Source organism: Ostrea edulis, chromosome 9, assembly GCF_947568905.1.
Source record: "Ostrea edulis chromosome 9, xbOstEdul1.1, whole genome shotgun sequence".
Classification (NCBI taxonomy): Eukaryota; Metazoa; Mollusca; class Bivalvia; order Ostreida; family Ostreidae; genus Ostrea; species Ostrea edulis.
This window is the reverse complement of record NC_079172.1, coordinates 55,509,373-55,528,181: the sequence shown is the minus strand read 5'-3', so window position 1 is coordinate 55,528,181 and position 18,809 is coordinate 55,509,373. Positions and strand designations below refer to the sequence as shown.

Below are 18,809 nucleotides of genomic sequence, written 5' to 3'. Positions count from 1 at the left end.
TTCTACAATACGAAACAGATCTGAATATAAATTCATCTGAATGTGCTACAATATTACCCTTCTCTAAATATCGTTTGGTAATAGTTGGTCTGTACTGGAAATGCAAACAGTACTACCTTGTTTATAATGGTCAGTTTTACTTTTCTGAATAAAAAGTGCCATATGATTGTCGTAAATTTTTATGTCACACCTTTTAAGACTGACAAGCTCTGAAAATCTCAAAAAACCCAGAGAAACTGAGCACACACATACATGAAATTCTAAGATTCAGTAAATTACAATTCTCGTTAGCATATACTAAACAAATGTTTCTTAGAATGGCAGGAAAAATTGGATCCTTTTTATTGTTCCCTCGATGACCGATAGATCTGTGACAACCTTCCCTTATGGAGACAGGAAGGAAAGAGGAACAAGGATCGGGGAGTCCGGGTAATTTATGAACCCAACTGATAGCATAGAAAGCTTCATCAATTGTAGATACGGAGTTACAATTGTCACTTAGATGAATCAAATATATAGAAATATTGAAGTCCGATGCCGGCATTGAAGATATTTTAAAATTAGCACACCACTTACAGAATCTATCAAATGCTCCAGTGTACTTTTTGCGTGTGTTATCGGCTTTAGATCCTAAGCAGAAATCTGGAAGTCGTTTAGCCAAATTCTGTAACAAAGGTTCCGAACTTGTCCAGGTAGAAGTCCATTTTCCGTGATTGAAGATATCTGAAAAACTTTCAATTAAAATATTTTCTATGAGATAGAAAGTGTAGTGCACTACGAACAAAAGATACTACAAACTGTAGTATATCAATTAAATTACAACGAACGAAGAAAAATCCGAGACCTTGCCAGCTTTTATCAAGATACTATAATCTTGAAAGGGTCATGTCTCAATGAAAACAATCAGCACGAACCAGACCTTGCCAGCTTCATCAAGATACATCTTGAAAGGGCCATGTCTGAATTAAAACAAGTTATACAGCATAAACCAGACCTTGCCAGCTTCATCAAGATATAATATCTTGAAAGGGCCATGTCCGAATAAAAACAAACCAAAACTTGCCAACTCCATCCATTTTGAACAAGTCATGTCCGAATAAATACAAACACTAAAAGACAATACATTGAAAATGGTATAGGATCTATATACAAATTTGACCTTGCCAGCTTCATCAAAAACAATTCTTGAAAGGGCCTCGTCTACGTCACAAATGTTTGACCTTGCTTTGTGTACGAAAGTCCATGACTACAAACTTTCAGCACCGAGTCTTACTGCCAACACTCTGGAATTAAAATGATCTGCGCCAAAGAGGCTATGAGTATTCACTCCGTGACAAAATACATTTTGATTTGGTGCGAATTCTAGAACATTCGTAACATACTCTTTGTGCTTCATATCTTCGTCAAACAACAATGTCCAAAAAAGAGCAGAAGGCCACTTTGGCACAATAAGAGTTCCATGAGCTCTGCAAAATAATAAATGTTTGATGGTTCTACAGACTAGATTGGTAGGAGGAACTAACCAGTTATTTTCTGAATGCCAAGATAGTGAAAATGCATCAACAGATTCAGTACTTGGATACCAAAACAACGAGATATATCTTTTCAATTTTGTGTTGTGTGCACTGACAAATCTATCCACAGTATGTGGACCCCAAAACCATCAATAAGTTCAAAAAATTCTTTAGTAGTCTGTCAATCGTCGTAATCAATAATCTTGGATAAGTAATCAGCTTTTGTATTATCTTCCCTTGGAATCAAAACAATATCTAGTGAAATTGCATATTCAATACACTTAGAAAAAATGCTGAAAGCTAAAGTTTGTAAATGAGACTTTGTACTACCTTTCTGCACAATTTTCACACAGGTTTTATTATCAGTGTACCACCACACCGATTTCCCTGATAAGGAAGCTGCAAAAGAATTCAATGCTATTTCAACCGCTTTTAATTCTCTCCATGTGGAACTCATCAATGATTGGGATTTTGACCACATCTGTTATACAACTTTCTCGTCAACTCCCACAGTATATGCACCTGCTGCAACATTGCTAGCATCTGAAAATATTAAAATAGAAGGAAGAAATTCTCTCATTAAGCATTTTTGATTCAGTTCTGATAAATTCTTTGCCCAGAATTGTAATTCTGCTCTGACCATATCTGGAAAATCAAAATTTAAAAAATGGTCCCAATGAGTACTACTTTCTATGGCTAAATATAAATGCCTCGTCATTAAGCTGCAAACGTGATCGTAAACAGGTGATAGATAAATTATCTGTCCAGTAAGTTTGGCTAATTCGCGAGCTGTAAAAATTGGAAACGTATTAATCAAGGACTCCAATGTGCTTTGCACCTCTGTTATTCTTCTAGTAGGTATAAACAATGAAAACCTCTATGAATCCCACAAAAGACCTAGCCATTCCATTGACTCTGATGGCTGAAAAATAAACTTTTCTTGATTTATCAATAAACCAGCTTGTTTTAGAGAATCTTGTACGAACTGTGAAGCATTTAGACATTACTCAAAATTCCTTCCGAAGCCGAAACCATCATCTAAATATAAAACAATATCAATACCGTTGTTTTTCCAGTGTTTAACTAGTGGTCGCAGAGACTCTGTGAAAATGTATGGAGCGGACGTCAAGCCAAAAACTAGAACATTAAAACAGTAAAAATTACCTTCCCAACAAAACGCAAAGTATGTAATTTGTTTTGAACACATGTCGATATGATGGTAACCAGATTTTAAGTCGAATTTGAATAAAAAGCAATCTATCTTTTTTAAAGAAATTCAAGGCAACTTTCCAGTTTTCAAACTTAACTTTTTTCTTTCCGACAAAATCGTTTAAAGCACTAAGGTCTAAAATAAGTCTCTTTTTACCTGAACTTTTGTTAAGCGCTACGCTTAGTGGACTTACTACAAAAGGCTGAAAAGGAACTTTTTCTATACAGCCTTTTCCCAAAAGATCTGCAATAGCTTGATGTACAAAATCAACATTATCGAGAGCTGATTTACATACATGTAGGTGGAGGTGGCGTCTGAAAAGGAATAACATAACCATTTTTAATGGTATCGATAACAAAGTCATTAGCACCAAGTGGCAGAACGCCAATACTGGACATTTTTCGCCAGACTACCCTTGACCCCTTTGCTGTGAACAGAACTATTTTCAAAATAAGCAACATGCTGTAGAAACAGGTTTATTTGCCTATTCAAAAGAATATCATTCTGAGGAACATACATCTCTATAGGTCTACTTGTATGATCTAGCACTTTGGTTGCTTGATTGAGCTGGTGGAGCACTACATTGGGATTTCCAGTGCCCGTACTTTCGGCAATTGTAACAAATGTCGTACGGCAAGGGTTGTCTTCTTTGTTTTGTGTAGCCACGAAAGGGCTGCTGGTAGGGCGTAGAATCAGGCCTGCGATCAGTGGAAGAAGCTGGAGTGGAAGCAGTAGCAGAAGATTTTTTGTAGGGCTGGTAGAGACGCTTCTCCTTGAGTGCACGCAATCTAAGGTTTTCCGCTTGGCGCATACGCTTCTCATCGTCAGAGGCAAGGTCGTCACTCTCATATTCTCGCACTGTGGTCCAGCCAGCTGGGGACTTGTCAGCAATTCTAATGAGCTTATTTCTTCTCGTTAGCTTGGCGATAATGGAAGAAACAATACTGGCAGAAGATGAATCTTTAACTGATAAACGTTTCTGTAATTTAGACAAGTCACTCAAAATTTGGGAATTGAAATTGAACTGTATTTTGTTGCCTTCGTGTCTAAAGTTAACCGAGACCTCTTTCTTTAATTGCTTAGCAAAAGTGTCAAAATCGTTACCGGTTGATAACTGGTCCTTCAAGTTTTCCAACTTTGTGTCCAGATAGGTTTTAAACAAATTGAAGGTGTCCGTCATATCCGGAATCTCGGTTCTGTTTGGTTGTGCAGAATCTGTAGTTAATACTGCGTCTAACACCGAATCATCCATTGACTGGTCTTGAAAATCTGCTAAAAAATCTGTCGTGGACCGCTTTGACATTAGAAGAGCTGGTCTAGTAGTCTGTTGCAAAGTAGCAGCGAACTTCGAATGATTTGTAAACACCCGAGATTCTACCTTATACGTGGCTACCTCAGGCGTAGCACGGACTCACCCTATTCACCCGTAAACACTTTTCAAAAATAGCCAATCGATCTACCGATACCCAAAACACCCACCCGAATTCAAAACAAACGCACGTGTTCCACTGTCACTTTTATAAATATATTTCATATGTAATGATTTGATAAAAACTGTTACAATAAAAGGTGTGAAGTCAACGAAGTGATCAATCTCATAACTCCTTTAAAGAATACAAAATAAAGAGTTGGGCAAACACGGACCCCTGGATATACCCGAGGTGGGATCAGGTGCCTAGGATGAGTAAGCATCCTCTGTCGATCGGTTAATAATTATATATCATTAATTTTGAACAACCTGAGTTTTTAGATTACAAATTCCACGTCAGAGTCTTGTATTTGTGGTAGTCAAATTTAAAACTCGAATAACTGTTGAAGCAAATAATGAACAAAAAATGGGGGCGCCCATATGGCTAACATCAGGGAACATATGTAGAGATTATCTAAAAATGTTTCTTTTGCCGATTCTGACTTGTTCCTTTCACATACATGTTACCTTTAAAGCCTTGCTTCGCCGACGGACCGAAGGCCCCTCCGAGCTTCTCTCTGTATAAAGAACGAGCTTCTCTCTGTATAAAGAACGAGCTTCGCTCTGTATAAAGAATGTTGATAAAGTAAAATGAACCAATCAAATTGCGTTTTACAAGTTAAATAAAATTATTATTTCTTAGAAAATATTTATGCAATTATGCACTTGTGAGCACCAACGTTATCAAACACGTCAATTTGTATGATTTGTTAAGCACTGCCTTTATAAGAGCGTGAATGAAAGCATTCATTCAAAGTATATAACATATCAAGATTTTTCTCATAAGCTTCCAAGTCTGAATTCCCAGATCTTTGAAAGACATGTATAACAAGAAGAGCAGAAGCAGAGTGTTATTACAGCAACAATTCATTGATGTTGTTTTACAGGGCGACAATATGTTTACTGGAAGGTTATTTATTGATGACGTCAGTAATGCTGCAGAGAGTAAACTTCAGACAGCCTTTGATGGACACGATGGTAGAAAGTAAGTAATACCGTATATTACATACACTTGTTGACCGGACAGCATACATTTTGTCAAATCAATGAGATCTAAGGTTAAACTATTTTTATGTCCCCGATATCGAAGATCGGGGGGCACCTGTCTGTCATTCTGTAATTCTGTCTGAAACTTTAACCTTGCTAATAACTTTTGAACAGTAAGTGGTATAGCTTTGATATTTCACACGAGTATTCCTTGTGACAAGACCTTTCCGTTGGTACTAAACATTTTGACCTTGACATTTTGACCTACTTTTAAAAAATTGACATTGGTCATAACTTCTAAATGGTAAATATTAGAGCTTTCATGTTGCACATGAGTATTTCTTGTGACAAGATCTTTCTACTGGTACCAAGATATTTGTTCTTGTGACCTTGGCCGCCACTTGATTGGACGAGAATCATATTTTAAAAAACATTGTTACCGTCTGAGTAGTATCTAGCAACGGGTAACAGCACTTGACAACGGGTGATCTTATAAAAATTATCACATGCGTCAAATTTATGCGCGTACGGTTCGCCGTGGATTGTTTGTAATAAACCTGAAATACCTGCATTGATATACAAAACATCGCATGACAGTGATTGATAAAATATCAACAGACGTAAGCCTTTGTTGTTTTACTTGTTTATATACATTTGTATTTGCATGCGGTTGAGGGTGTTACATTGAAAATTTTCAACCAACCCTCGAGAAACCATTGTCAGCCTCGGCTATGCCTCGGTTCAAAATGTTTTTTTCGGTGTGAAAATTTATATATCTAATATCACCCGTTGTCAATTAATGTTAACCGTTGTTAGATAATATCACCCTGGAGCGCATGCGTTCTATTCTCAGAGGGCAACATGTTGCTTTTTCAACTCTCTCTTGGCCAATCAGATTCGAGTATTTTACATGAAAGTATGATAAAACTTTATCTCATACGTGTGGTGTATATTGCAAGTGAGATAAAGCATTAGCTTTATCACACGCTCGTTTGATAAAGCACTTCCGGTCCGAACTACTTTTGACACTGTCCCCGCTTGGATGACCTATTTTGTGTTTACGCATATCGATGCATGAAACAAAGCGTATAACCTGTTATTCTGTATTTATTTAGAATTTCTTTCATAACAAAATTAAAATGATATTGCCCCCACTGCCATGATGCAAGTTAACGGTCATAAAAATGTCAACTCGATCAATAACTAGAAATAGAATCTACTCTAGAATTACGATCAGAAAACAAAGAGATGTCCACACTAAGTCTATTATCATTGACAAGGAATCAACCGCCAACTGGAAGGCTTAATCGAAAGTATTTCGACATGCTGCGGTACCAAGCATTCACAAGCACAGTCTCTTTTCTCTGGAGCCATATTAAAGCTGACATGAATTAATAAATACGTACACCTTTCTCATCTTATCCGCCATATTTCTCTCAGGTAGCCTAATTTACTCTACCCGTATATACCCCAAATGTGATTGTCACACCTGAGTGATTTTTCTAGGTGGACTCCACCAGTGCACATCTCCGATAGTAATATATAGGGAATGAGAAACAAATAAAATCACATTTTAAAACATTATGCTTTGCTCAAAATTACAAAATATTTATTGTATACTAATGCAAAACTCACCCCCTTATATACCATGCGAACCCTGATACATATAACAATAGAATATCCAACTAATATGGCGGATTAGCAGAGAAATATGGCGGATATATAGAATTATACTATACTTATTAATTCATGTCAACTTTAACCTTACATAAATTTTGTTCAACCAATCGTACTGTTGACATTCATTTGAATTTTAAATCTTCATGAAAATGAAATCTTATTTGCTTTCTTTACAATTAAGATTTTCAGCTCCAGGAGACGTGACCGATTTCTCTGTATTCCTTAAGATGGATAAATGTGAGTAGAGTTACACATTGTTTTCGATTTACCAGATTTTCATTAAAAGTCAAATTAACCGGCAAAGGTACTCATACAAGATTGATTTTCCAGTATCCCTCAAATGAATGCATTTGCGACAGGAAAAAATGTTGCAAACGTCACATATTACTCTTGCTGAAATGAAATATGATTTTCAGAGTAATAACGTGATAATTAAATATTATAATGTAATCATCAATACGTAAAATTATCCTGTTTGTCCCGGATTGCTTGAAATTTACAAATGATTGCTTATTTTACTGGAGAATCCTGAATTTGTTCTATTTCAGATCGGTCCTATTTGATAAGCTTGCAAATGAATTGTAATGGACGAGATTCTTTACAGTATCAAGTTAATCTTGAGGGTCCAGAAGGAACTGTTAAGTTTCAGATGACGAAAATCTGCCATTCTATGAGAGTGGCATGGTATCATGGTGCTTTTGCTGACAAAGACATTGGTCAACTCCAGAGAGTTCGCTTTATGGTTTGTATTTATCATCATCATGCTTGTTGTACCATTAAATACGTCAAATTTTCACGGTGGTTCAGTGCGAAATTAGCTCGCATTGAATTCGGAAAACCACGGGTTAAAGTCCCGACAACGGCAGCAAAACGAATGAGCAGTCAATAGTTTTGACTGTTTTCATGGCACTGCACATGCATATGGACGCATGTTTGTTGAAAAGATTTTGAACAACGTTTTATGAAATATCAAAATAAATTCTAATTAGAAAGGTATAAACTACAATATTACGATTCTTTTGATTTCAAAGTAGAAAAATTAATCGGATAATAAAAGTCGATCGGTGGTCTCGCACAATAGTTCTTGAGGTCTTCCAGACCATCTCGTGGCTTTGACTGTTTCTCTGAGGGAATAACTGTATACATTTTACAGATATAAAATATAACATCTCAGCGTAACCATGCAATAAATATGAGAAGATTCCATTCTTAAACCGACTTTATCATTATTTTGTTTTTACCTCGATCCGTGTGGATCCGGATCCACAAGCTAGGGGAGCTTGTCAAGAGGCAAACTAAATGGGGCGGTCCTTCGAACGAGACCGCAAAAACCGAGGCCCCGTGTGACAGCAGGTATGGCATGATCAAGATCTCTCCCTGCTTAAAGGCCGTAAGCGCCGAGCATACTAGGCCTAAATTTTGTTGTCCTTCACCGGCAATGGTGACGTCTCCATATGAGTGAAACATTCTCAAGTGGGACGTTAAACAATATACAATCAATCGACCAACCAATGTAAACATACCCCTGTGATTATCCTGAATCTTACATATCCCATGGTTCTGTTTCCAATATAAACACATACCCCTGTGATTATCTTGAATCTTGATAGCCATTATCTAATTGGCTTTATCATGACACAATTTGAATAAAGATCGGAAGAAAATTCTGTTTCTCAAATTCATCTAAACTTCTGTAAGTAGATATTGTGCCAGATGGAATGAACGCGGTATGTTGCTGCAAAGTTCAGGGTTAAGAAATTTCTTCATGAAAATTTATAAGATCCGAACAGTACCGATTCCTACAACTATTGAAGAAGGAGACAAAATAAGTTACAGCGGTTAGGCAAGAAAATGATCGAATAATCAGAAAATTACTGTCAAGGTCAATGGCAAGAAAGTGCATGCCATTCTCGTCCTAATTATAAATTTCTAAAAGATGCATGCATTAGATAAAAGGTTGTTTATAATGAAAGGGTGCATCATGTTTATAAACCTAATTAACCGGTCGCTGTAGCTTAGTGGTAGAGCGTTCGCCTTGTAACAGTGAGCTCCTAAGTTCGAGCCCAGTTTGTGCCATGGCCGTGTCAAACCTACGACGTTAAAATAGGTAGTGATTACTCCTTCGCCAAATGTTCGGCATTTAGAAGTCGAAATCACGGGTCTTTTGGATATGACCTTAAAACGGAGTTCCCGTGTTACGGCAGGTGTTGCCACGCTAAAGAACCCTAACCTACCAAGCTTTAGGTCATGCCATCATGGCGAATCTCATATATATATATATGATGTGATTTTGCTGTCTCTGTATGAAGGGTATCACATGGCGCTGAATAATTTCGTCTCGATAGCGTACGCCGGTGAGATTTCCATTGACAATTTGTAGAGGGATCCTTCCACGTGCTGTTATTCCACCCCACACCATAATGCTACCTCCATCGAATATAATTTCACTTTATTTGGATACCCACTTCCGCCCCTACCCGGGGTTGAACTCACGACCTGCGGAACCAAATCTAGCAGCATGTAACCAGCGCGCTAGACCGCTCGACCATCTAGGCAAGTCAAAAACCTTGCTTTCGATGACGATGGAATTCTCGCCACGCTGTCACACGCTGCACGGTCATTGAGAATGGAAATGGGATAGTTATTTAACGTACATTTAAGAGGATTGTATTAAATATTTCTTCACTTAGGGCAGTTATGTTCATTCAAGAGTTCATTGCTATTTCTGTGCTTTATATAAAATATTTCGAATGCAATGTGTATCATGTATGATCCTCTTAAATATAAAGTTTATAAAACGGAAATACACTGAATTGTCCGTAGCCACACATCTAAATGTTCACTAACTTTAATTTGTCTATATTTGGGTGCTGAAATGTGTTGTTTATGAACTCGTATACGAGTTCGTAGAGTAGTCTCCGTTTCACCGATATAATGTTTTCCACAGCCAGCACATGTTATTACATCAATTAAATTTTTGGTGGAACACGTCATATCTGAATTCACCGTAAATTCATTGTTGAACTGGAATGAATTTCCTTCCCTTAAATATGGACACGTTTTGCATCGCCGATCGTCAAATTTGGTAAGAAATGTACGCTATATTGTATATTGATTTTGTAACTTTTAGGGGGTATCTGGAACTGAACCAATCAAGGGTATTCAGATACGAACCGGCCAGGGTCGTCAAATTTTGAAATACAGGAAAGAAAACCTCATCTGTGTGGGAAACGAAGTGAGTTTCACCATGTCTGCTCCAGAGTCTAAACGAGTTGGTAAGGATGATGCTACAATTTTGTAACCCTTTCTGAATTTTAACATTCTAACATTATTATTTTTTTCATTTATTTGGAGAGGGGGAACTAAAATTTTAAAATGAAATGTTTTCTTTGGTGCAACTGCGTTTGTAATTAATAAATATAACTACTTTGTTATATTCTCGAAATCTGCAAGTGTCTATTCACATCACGTATTTTACGATTATTTTATTTAGTGCACAAGACTCGAAACGCTTCGAAATTCAACCCATAGATATTTATAGTAATTTTTATCCGATGTTCAACGCCATTTCACTGACCTTGACTTAGTATATTAGGAAATCTGAAATTTGGGAGAATTAAGACGGATCTAAGTATCTTATTATTTGTAAGTTTTGCTGAAAATAATGAATGGATAACGTTTTCATATAAAGATATTTTGATCTTATCAAACAGCAGTCAGTCATTAGCTGAATTTTTTTTTTCAAGCTCACGTAGTTTTCAAGCGTAACTCCCGGCTAATCATGCACGCCAACTGCCATGGATGAAGACATAGGCGTAGCTTGGGTTCGAATATTACCGAGGCAGGGGGTCTGGGGGGCTGCGCCCCCCAGAAGCTATCGATATTTTAACAACGTAAAAGGTGTTTTTTTTTTTTTTTTACCGAGGCAGCTGCCTCGGTTGCCTCAATGGAAGCTACGCCACTGGAAGATGTAAACAAATAGTTGCAGCAATGTATCTCTCCCGATTTTTAACGCGTGCACTTCGCTCCGAGCGGGATGGACGGAAAACCCTTGGTTCGCGAAGATGTCAGCTATAGTTCCAAAAGGTCTTTGTTGCGGGAGGGACTTGCAACCGTTGCACTTTGTGTTCTATTCTTGTAATCCACAGATGTTTATTTGCATCTCACATTTAGATTATTTTGTTGGTGTGTTAGATTCATAATAATCCAATAATTTATATTTTTTCTCGATGTCAGCTTTGTAACAACTTGCATATTACAAACGTTGACCGACAATAGTTTTGAAGAATCAATCATAGATTGAGAGCGCATCTAAGTGAATTTAATTAATCGTACATTTTACTGAAAGCAATGCAACGTGAGTGAAATTTATAATGTATTTAGATTATAAGATACATCTTTTATATAAGCATTTTTTTTTTTATTTTACAAGCTTAAGTACATCTCGTTTTAAAGCGTAAGAACCAACATGGCCTACAGACACCTGCCATTTGTACCCACACTCCCTTTGATCTAAAAATGCTTTTTGATGTGGAAAACAAAACTTACATGTAGTAAGAAATAATTCCTGAAAATTCATGGATTCTGTGTCTCTGCCTTTGACCGAAAATTTGTAAACCAGAGCTCATTTACATCGAAAATCCAATTTAAAATGAGGATCTCCTGATTGCGCACCAGAACTTATCTATCACCATATTATACATTTAATATTAAAGTAAAAATTGTCTATAACCGTGTTACTATTAAAGAGATTATTAAAAGTGCAAAATTCCATTGAAAATTGAAGAATAGACACAACAGAGAGAGAATCCACGAGTTTTAAGGAAATATTATCATTAGTTTTGTGTGCAAAGGGAGTGCGAGTACAAACGTCAAAATCGGAGGTTCGCGTTGGCAAGATGCTGCGGTCTGGCGCCAAAAGATAAAGAACCCTCACTGCTACGGTCTAGCGCCAAAAGATAAAGAACCCTCACTGCCCTGGTCTGGTGCCAAAAGATAAAGAACCCTCCCTGCTACGATCTGGACGCCAGATTTAAAACAACATTAAAAAGAAAACACTTCCCCACAAACAAGATAAACTTAGTATTCAGACAACACTTACCCACAATCAAGATAAACTTAGTATTCAGACAACACTTACCCACAAACAAGATAAACTTAGTATTCAGACAACACTTACCCACAAGCAAGATAAACTTAGTATTCAGACAACACTTACCCACAAACAAGATAAACTTAGTATTCAGACAACATTTACCCACAAACACTATAAACTTAGTATTCAGACAACACTTACCCACAAACAAGATAAACTTAGTATTCAGACAACACTTACCCACAAACAAGATAAACTTAGTATTCAGACAACATTTACCCACAAACACTATAAACTTAGTATTCAGACAACACTTACCCACAAACAAGATAAACTTAGTATTCAGACAACACTTACCCACAAACACTATAAACTTAGTATTCAGACAACACTTACCCACAAACAAGATAAACTTAGTATTCAGATAATACTTACCCACAAACAAGATAAATTTAGTATTCAAACAATACTTACCCACAAACAAGATAAACTTGTATTCAGACAACATTTACCCACAAACACTATAAACTTAGTATTCAGACAACACTTCGTTGAAAAAATAAAACAAATAGCAAAGAAAAATTGTGGAAATGTAATCATCAAAATACAATTGAAACGACTTTTAATGATTGTATGAATATCATTCATTAAATAGCCAGGTAGTGGCCTCCAAGATTTCGATTGAATTGAAGAGCAATTTAGAAGTTATCCGTTGATCACGATAAAAACAAGTGGAATGGAATCTTCTAAAATAATTCTCCCTGACTTGTGCATTTATTGCAGCGTGTCTTCTATTTCTTCTCTACCCTATTAATGATGTCTATCAAAATGTATTTTTAGATATTGATATATACCCAGCCCAGTTCTCATTCCACAGCAAGAACTACCCGGCAGGAAGTGTCGTCAGACAGCGGGACACCGTCTTTGTGGAGGTTGTGTCTGCTGTAGACAGGAAATCTTTTTGGGGTCAACCAGTTTCGCATTTATTGTCGAATAAAAACCAAGTTGTGACCATATTAGAAACGGGACCTGTTGCTCATAAAGCCAAGAAAGGTATAGAAGATTTTCCCCCAAGACAGGTTTTTGTGTAAAATGTAGGGAAAAGTATTACCCCACCCCCCAAGACAGATATAGTGCGTACTGCAGAGGGTTTAGGGGAAATATTTAGATCCACCCCAAGACAGGTATTGTGTAAACTGTAGGGAAAAAGTATGCAAGATTGTTCGGAACTTCCCCAAAGTTAACAAAGTTGTGTTTTAAAGGTTCAGAACCAAGATGGTTTAGATAATTAACATATAGAAAGAAAATATGAAGCTTTCACCGAAAAGACCTTACGAACACTATTGTATGTTTCATTTAGCACCTGAATAATTTCAGATACATGTATATAGTACAAGTATATATATAGAGCTGTTTAAAACCTTATACATATCTCAGGTAATCTTATAAATGTTTCTTTCGTGATGGATGTTAAAAACGTAATGCGTTTTTTATTTGGGGGATGTTTGTCAAGTCCCTAATGGAATCATTGGGTTGGGGGGGTTGGGGGGGGGGGGGGTAGGTATTCATTTTTGTTACAGATTATAATTGAATGGAATCATAAGGCTTTTATGTTTTAGAGTGGGGGTATGTATTCATTTTTGTGAATTACAGATTGTATTGGAAGGGAATTATCGTGGGTTTGGTGTTACAGATCGTGTAAATGATTAATGGGATTTTATTTATTATACCCCCCGCAACAAGTTGTGGGGGGGGGGGTTATACTGGAATCGGGTTGTCCGTCTGTCTGTCCGTCCGTCCGTCCGTCTGTATCCGCAATGGTTTCCGGGCTCTAAAGCATTATCCTTTCCACCTACCGTCACCATATCATAGATATGGACTACCCATGGGATGAAGATGTTCCCTATCGATTTTGGGGTCAAAAGGTCAAAGGTCAAGCACACTGGACATCAAAGTAGCAATATCGTTTCCGGGCTCTAAAGCGTTATCCTTTCCACCTACCGTCACCATATCATACATATGGACTACCCATGGGATGAAGATGTTCCCTATCGATTTTGGGGTCAAAGGTCAAGCGCACTGGACATCGAAGTAGCAATATGGTTTCCGGGCTCTAAAGCGTTATCCTTTCCACCTACAGTCACCATATCAAACATATGGACTACCCATGGGATGAAGATGTTCCCTATTGATTTTGGGGTCAAAAGGTCAAAGGTCATGCGCACTGGACATTGAAGTAGCAATATGGTTTCCGGGCTCTAAAGCGTTATCCTTTCCACCTACAGTCACCATATCATATATATGGACTACCCATGGGATGAAGATGTTCCCTATTGATTTTGGGGTCAAAAGGTCAAAGGTCATGCGCACTGGACATTGAAGTAGCAATATGGTTTCCGGGCTCTAAAGCGTTATCCTTTCCACCTACAGTTACCATATCATACATATGGACTACCCATGGGTTGAAGATGTTCCCTATCGATTTTGGGGTCAAAAGGTCAAAGGTCATGCGCACTGGACATCGAAGTAGCAATATGGTTCGGTTTGTCATGCCATTTGTTTTTTACACTCAGAAAAGAGGTAGTTTATACCTATTACCAACACCCTTTGGGAGATTAGGGTAAGCGGGGGGTATTCTTAGTGAGCATTGCTCACAGTACCTCTTGTTTTAGATTGTAATGGAATCCTTATTTGTTATTCATTTCCTCATTTTTCTTACAGACAGTGTATTTTTGTTTGTATTTTGTAGACTGTAATGAGATAATTTTCCCGGATGATAACAGAGTCGGTGTAGGAAACAGCTTAGACAATCGTTACTTCGTCTCGTTTGCTGTAGACATCATGATTAAAAATATTTCAATCGGGACCAAGAAGGGATTTTCAGCGGCTAACTTTACAGTCGAATATATCAACAGGAACAATACAAGTTTTCAACAACTGCAAAACATTATTCGAGATCCCACAACAGGAACCATAAAGAAAATGGTCATCACATTACCGAAAATGTACTTGTCTGCAATCAAGGTTTACGTGGACGGGGTGAACGATTTCGCAGAGAACGTTCAATATTTCTTCGTCACTGGCTGTCTTGGTGCTCTTGTCGAGGAAAAACCACAGGACACGGCTGCAGAGGAGTGGGATCTACGACTCAGCGAAAATCAGATCCAGGCGTATCCATATCTGAGGATTGTAACAACGCAACACAACGAGTCTACTTTTGACAGGATATTCGATGAGTTGGAAAAACCGATCCCCATAGACAATTACAGGAAGGATGTGCCCCTAGAGCCCAGCCAAAGAGGATGCACAGTGAACGAGGAATATATCCACAACTATTTGATGACCACAGACGAAATCGAAGGACTCAAGTTTCAAAATACTCGAGTCTACACGACGATGAACACAATAACCATTACCACGTCTGTAATGGCGATGAACAGGATTATGTACGAGCGGAATATGCCAGCGTTAGATAGCCTGCTTCGTATGGCCATACAGCGATATCCCTGTAACTCCCGGCAGCTGGCGTTCGTCGCTTATCCACAGTCTTCTGCAGAAGGATCTGGCATATCCCCTACTGCCATCGCAGTGATTACTGTTTTCGGGATTTTGGTGGCTGTTGCATTGGTTTGTGCGACTATATTCGCAACGATTAGACTTAAACAAGGCAAAAAAGGTATGGCTGTTAACGTCCATACATTGTAAGCAAGATTTTTGACGGAATGCTAAGTATTGGACTATTGTGGTGAAAAAATCCTAATCGCCTAATACATTTTCACCACATTTAAGTTTATATAATTGCAGATATTTTTTTTAATTAACTCACCAAATTTTCAACCGGAAAAATATCGACATACCTTTTATCGTTCAAATTTGCCAAATTTTACATGCGTTAAAAATCATTATACAGTAAACCAATAGATATGATTTTGAGTTTTGAGTTTTAAGCTTACATGAGCATAAAAGTTCAAGTGAGCTTTTCTGTTTATATTTTGTCCGGCGTCAGTCCGTTCGTAAACTTTAAACATTTTTGAGTTTTTATCAAGAACCACAGGACTAATTTCAGCCAAACTTGTCACAAATTTCATGTTTGTTCAATTGAAATGGCATGCCCTTTTTGAAGTGGGGATAATTAAAAATTAGTAAATTAAAAAAAAAGGTGGCATCGTTTAAAAATCTTCTCGATAACTATTAGACCAATTTCTCACAAACATGACACAAATCATCCTTGGGAAAAGGGGATTCAATTTTGCTTAAATGAATAGCCATAGTTCTTCCAAGCGGGAAATAATCAAGAAAATGCAGATATGGGGTGGGGTTATCTACTTCTCAAGAACTACTGGACCAGAAAAGTTGAAACTTGTATTTACATGAAAGCTTCCTGATGTACATGTGTTAATTCCAGATCGTTCAAACCATGATCCTCTGTGGTAGAGTGGGTGTCAAAGTTTTACATGAGGTACATAGGATCTTCTCAATGACAACAGGTCCATGCTTACTGATATTGATATGCAAGCATTCCCAAGTAGTGTAGATTCAAATGTGTTAAAATTGTCGTCTCCGAGGTAGGTGAGGCCATAATAGAGGAACAAAGTTTAACATGGGGCCCATGGGCCTTTTGTTTATTTTTAAAGCTAAGTATTGGATGTTGTAATTTTTAAAGGAAAATTTTTGTTCTTCAGACAAAATTCTTGATGTGGATCCTATGGTCGAGCAAAATGTGTATCAAGACGATGGTAAACATGAGGAGCAACTGTATACTAACAGAGCATATGAGGTCTCTCCTATTGTCCCTTCCAGACAGAGGCGCTTGACTTAAAAGACACATCGCATGTTTTTAAACTTTTTTTATTTTTTCAGCAAAATTAACTCTTTTCATGCCTATAACTACTTAACAGCAAAAAGGATATATACCGAATTTTTTTCAATTTTTAGAAGGAAGGTATGAGGGAAAAGACGTGGATAATTTTTATTGCAATTGAATGTCGTCGTGCGTTATCAAATTGAACATTTTTAACTTCTTGATTCCTATTCCAATTTTTTAATTTGGTATGAGCATCTTTGGGACAAGAGGGACATAAATTGTAAATTTTAGGACTCCTGCACCCCTGGGGCCCTAGGGTCGGGGCAAAAACTGACCAAAATCGAACAATTTTCAAATATCGTCTTCTCTAGAACAGCACAAGTGTAAGAAAAACTAAATGCATAGTGTTGTCGAGCAGGAAGATTTCCACCAAAATTGTAAATTTTATGATCCCCTGGGTAGGGGTTCTGACCCCATGGCAGAGCCAAACTTATTATATAGTGTTTATGTATAAAACACTTCAATAACATCTTCTATGGGTGTTATTGATACTAAAATGAAACTAAATGAATATTTAGAAAGGTAGTCCTTTACCAAAATTGTAAATTTGATGATCCTCGGGGTAGGGGTTCCGACCCCAGGGTGGGGCCAAAATTAGTATATAGTATTTATTTGTAAGTTTGCTGATACAATGTAATTTATAAAATCTAAATGCATACTTAAGAACAGCAATGTACAAAAAATAGTGAATTTCACAACCCAGGGTTTTGACTCTAGGATGGCTCCAAATTAGTCATATCTTTTAATGTTAATACACCTATTATATTATGTAAAGCCTTTCATCAGTGTATGTACTTTTTAGGGCACTGGAGTTTTAAGAGCACATGAAGTTCTATACTGTTGCTGAACATTAGAATTTAGCTTAGATATTCAGAACAGGAAAATTTTTCTAGATTTCATAGCCTTTGGGAGTAGTATTACTTTTTCACTAATACTCAGGTGATCAATAAGGCCTGTGGGCTCTCGTTTGTCGGCGCAAGGACTTTGCTATATAAAAACAGCCCCATCGCCTTTGTCCATGTACTTTTTCAAAAGGCAGTCGGACGGAGACTCATACAAATTACGAGAAAATGGTTATATAGAAGCTAAGCACTACTAGGCCTACAGCATATGCATTTTGTTCTGGTCCTCAATACACACTCGCACCAACTGACCTTCACCTTGTAACAACATATAACTTGTGCTCCTAGTTTCTACCAACTGTTAGATTTACAAAAAATATTCGATCTTTAGTTAAAGTTTCAGCCTGCTAACTTGGTTTTAAAATTCAGAGATTCAATACTGTATATTCAATGAAATTCAATTTAAAAATTACAACATATAACATTACAGTTTTAAACAATCTACAGTACTCATATGCAGCTACTTATACATGGATGGTAGGCCCTATATCAATCAGTCTTGCAATTTATATATCGTATATACAAATTAGATCTATCAATAGGCCTTTTATTACAATCCATGAAATTTCGTTGGTATTTTTCCAGTCTGGTAATTCCTCAGTTAATAAAAAATGTTATACACGTCATATTTTATTGGTTTTGAAAGTATATTAAATCGACACTTCAACAATGGCTGTACAAATGTATATTACCGGAAGTTTTCCTCCTCGCTAAATCTCGGTGAGGGCGCTGCTAAACTAGGAACATATTTTCCGTCACAGACACAGGGGCTAAGCCCGTTTGGACCCGAACTCTGTGATACCATAAATATAGAAAGGGGTCTAACTCTTACCCAGATAAAAAAAAACTACCAACTCGCTTCAAATGCCTAAAAAAATCAGAAAATAGGTGCGGTATGCGTAATTTACCGGTCTCATTGCATAGATTAATGTTTTAACTACTTGCATGCCAAATTTCCAGCCACATGTTCTAAAAATATCAGAGGTATACGTCATCGGTCTCCCGATTTCACCAGTTTATTTTTACTAGGGTATTTACCGGTCCAGGTCACCGGTTGGTTTTTCACCTATGACAGCAGCAGCAAAATTC

The 18,809-nt window shown here is 37.2% G+C and overlaps 1 protein-coding gene across 1 annotated transcript in view; it reads left to right on the top strand.

The window, feature by feature from the left end:
- LOC125658102 (uncharacterized) overlaps positions 1 to 18,344 on the top strand; it is a 92,802-nt gene extending 74,458 nt beyond the window's left edge. The window contains exons 11-17 of the mRNA XM_048889238.2: positions 5,080 to 5,177; positions 7,041 to 7,096; positions 7,408 to 7,601; positions 9,990 to 10,134; positions 12,795 to 13,007; positions 14,704 to 15,630; positions 16,637 to 18,344. Coding sequence (XP_048745195.2) covers positions 5,080 to 5,177; positions 7,041 to 7,096; positions 7,408 to 7,601; positions 9,990 to 10,134; positions 12,795 to 13,007; positions 14,704 to 15,630; positions 16,637 to 16,773 — 1,770 coding nt within the window. The 3' untranslated portion in view covers positions 16,774 to 18,344. The remainder of the gene's footprint in view (positions 1 to 5,079; positions 5,178 to 7,040; positions 7,097 to 7,407; positions 7,602 to 9,989; positions 10,135 to 12,794; positions 13,008 to 14,703; positions 15,631 to 16,636) is intronic.
- The last annotated feature ends 465 nt before the right edge of the window (positions 18,345 to 18,809 follow it).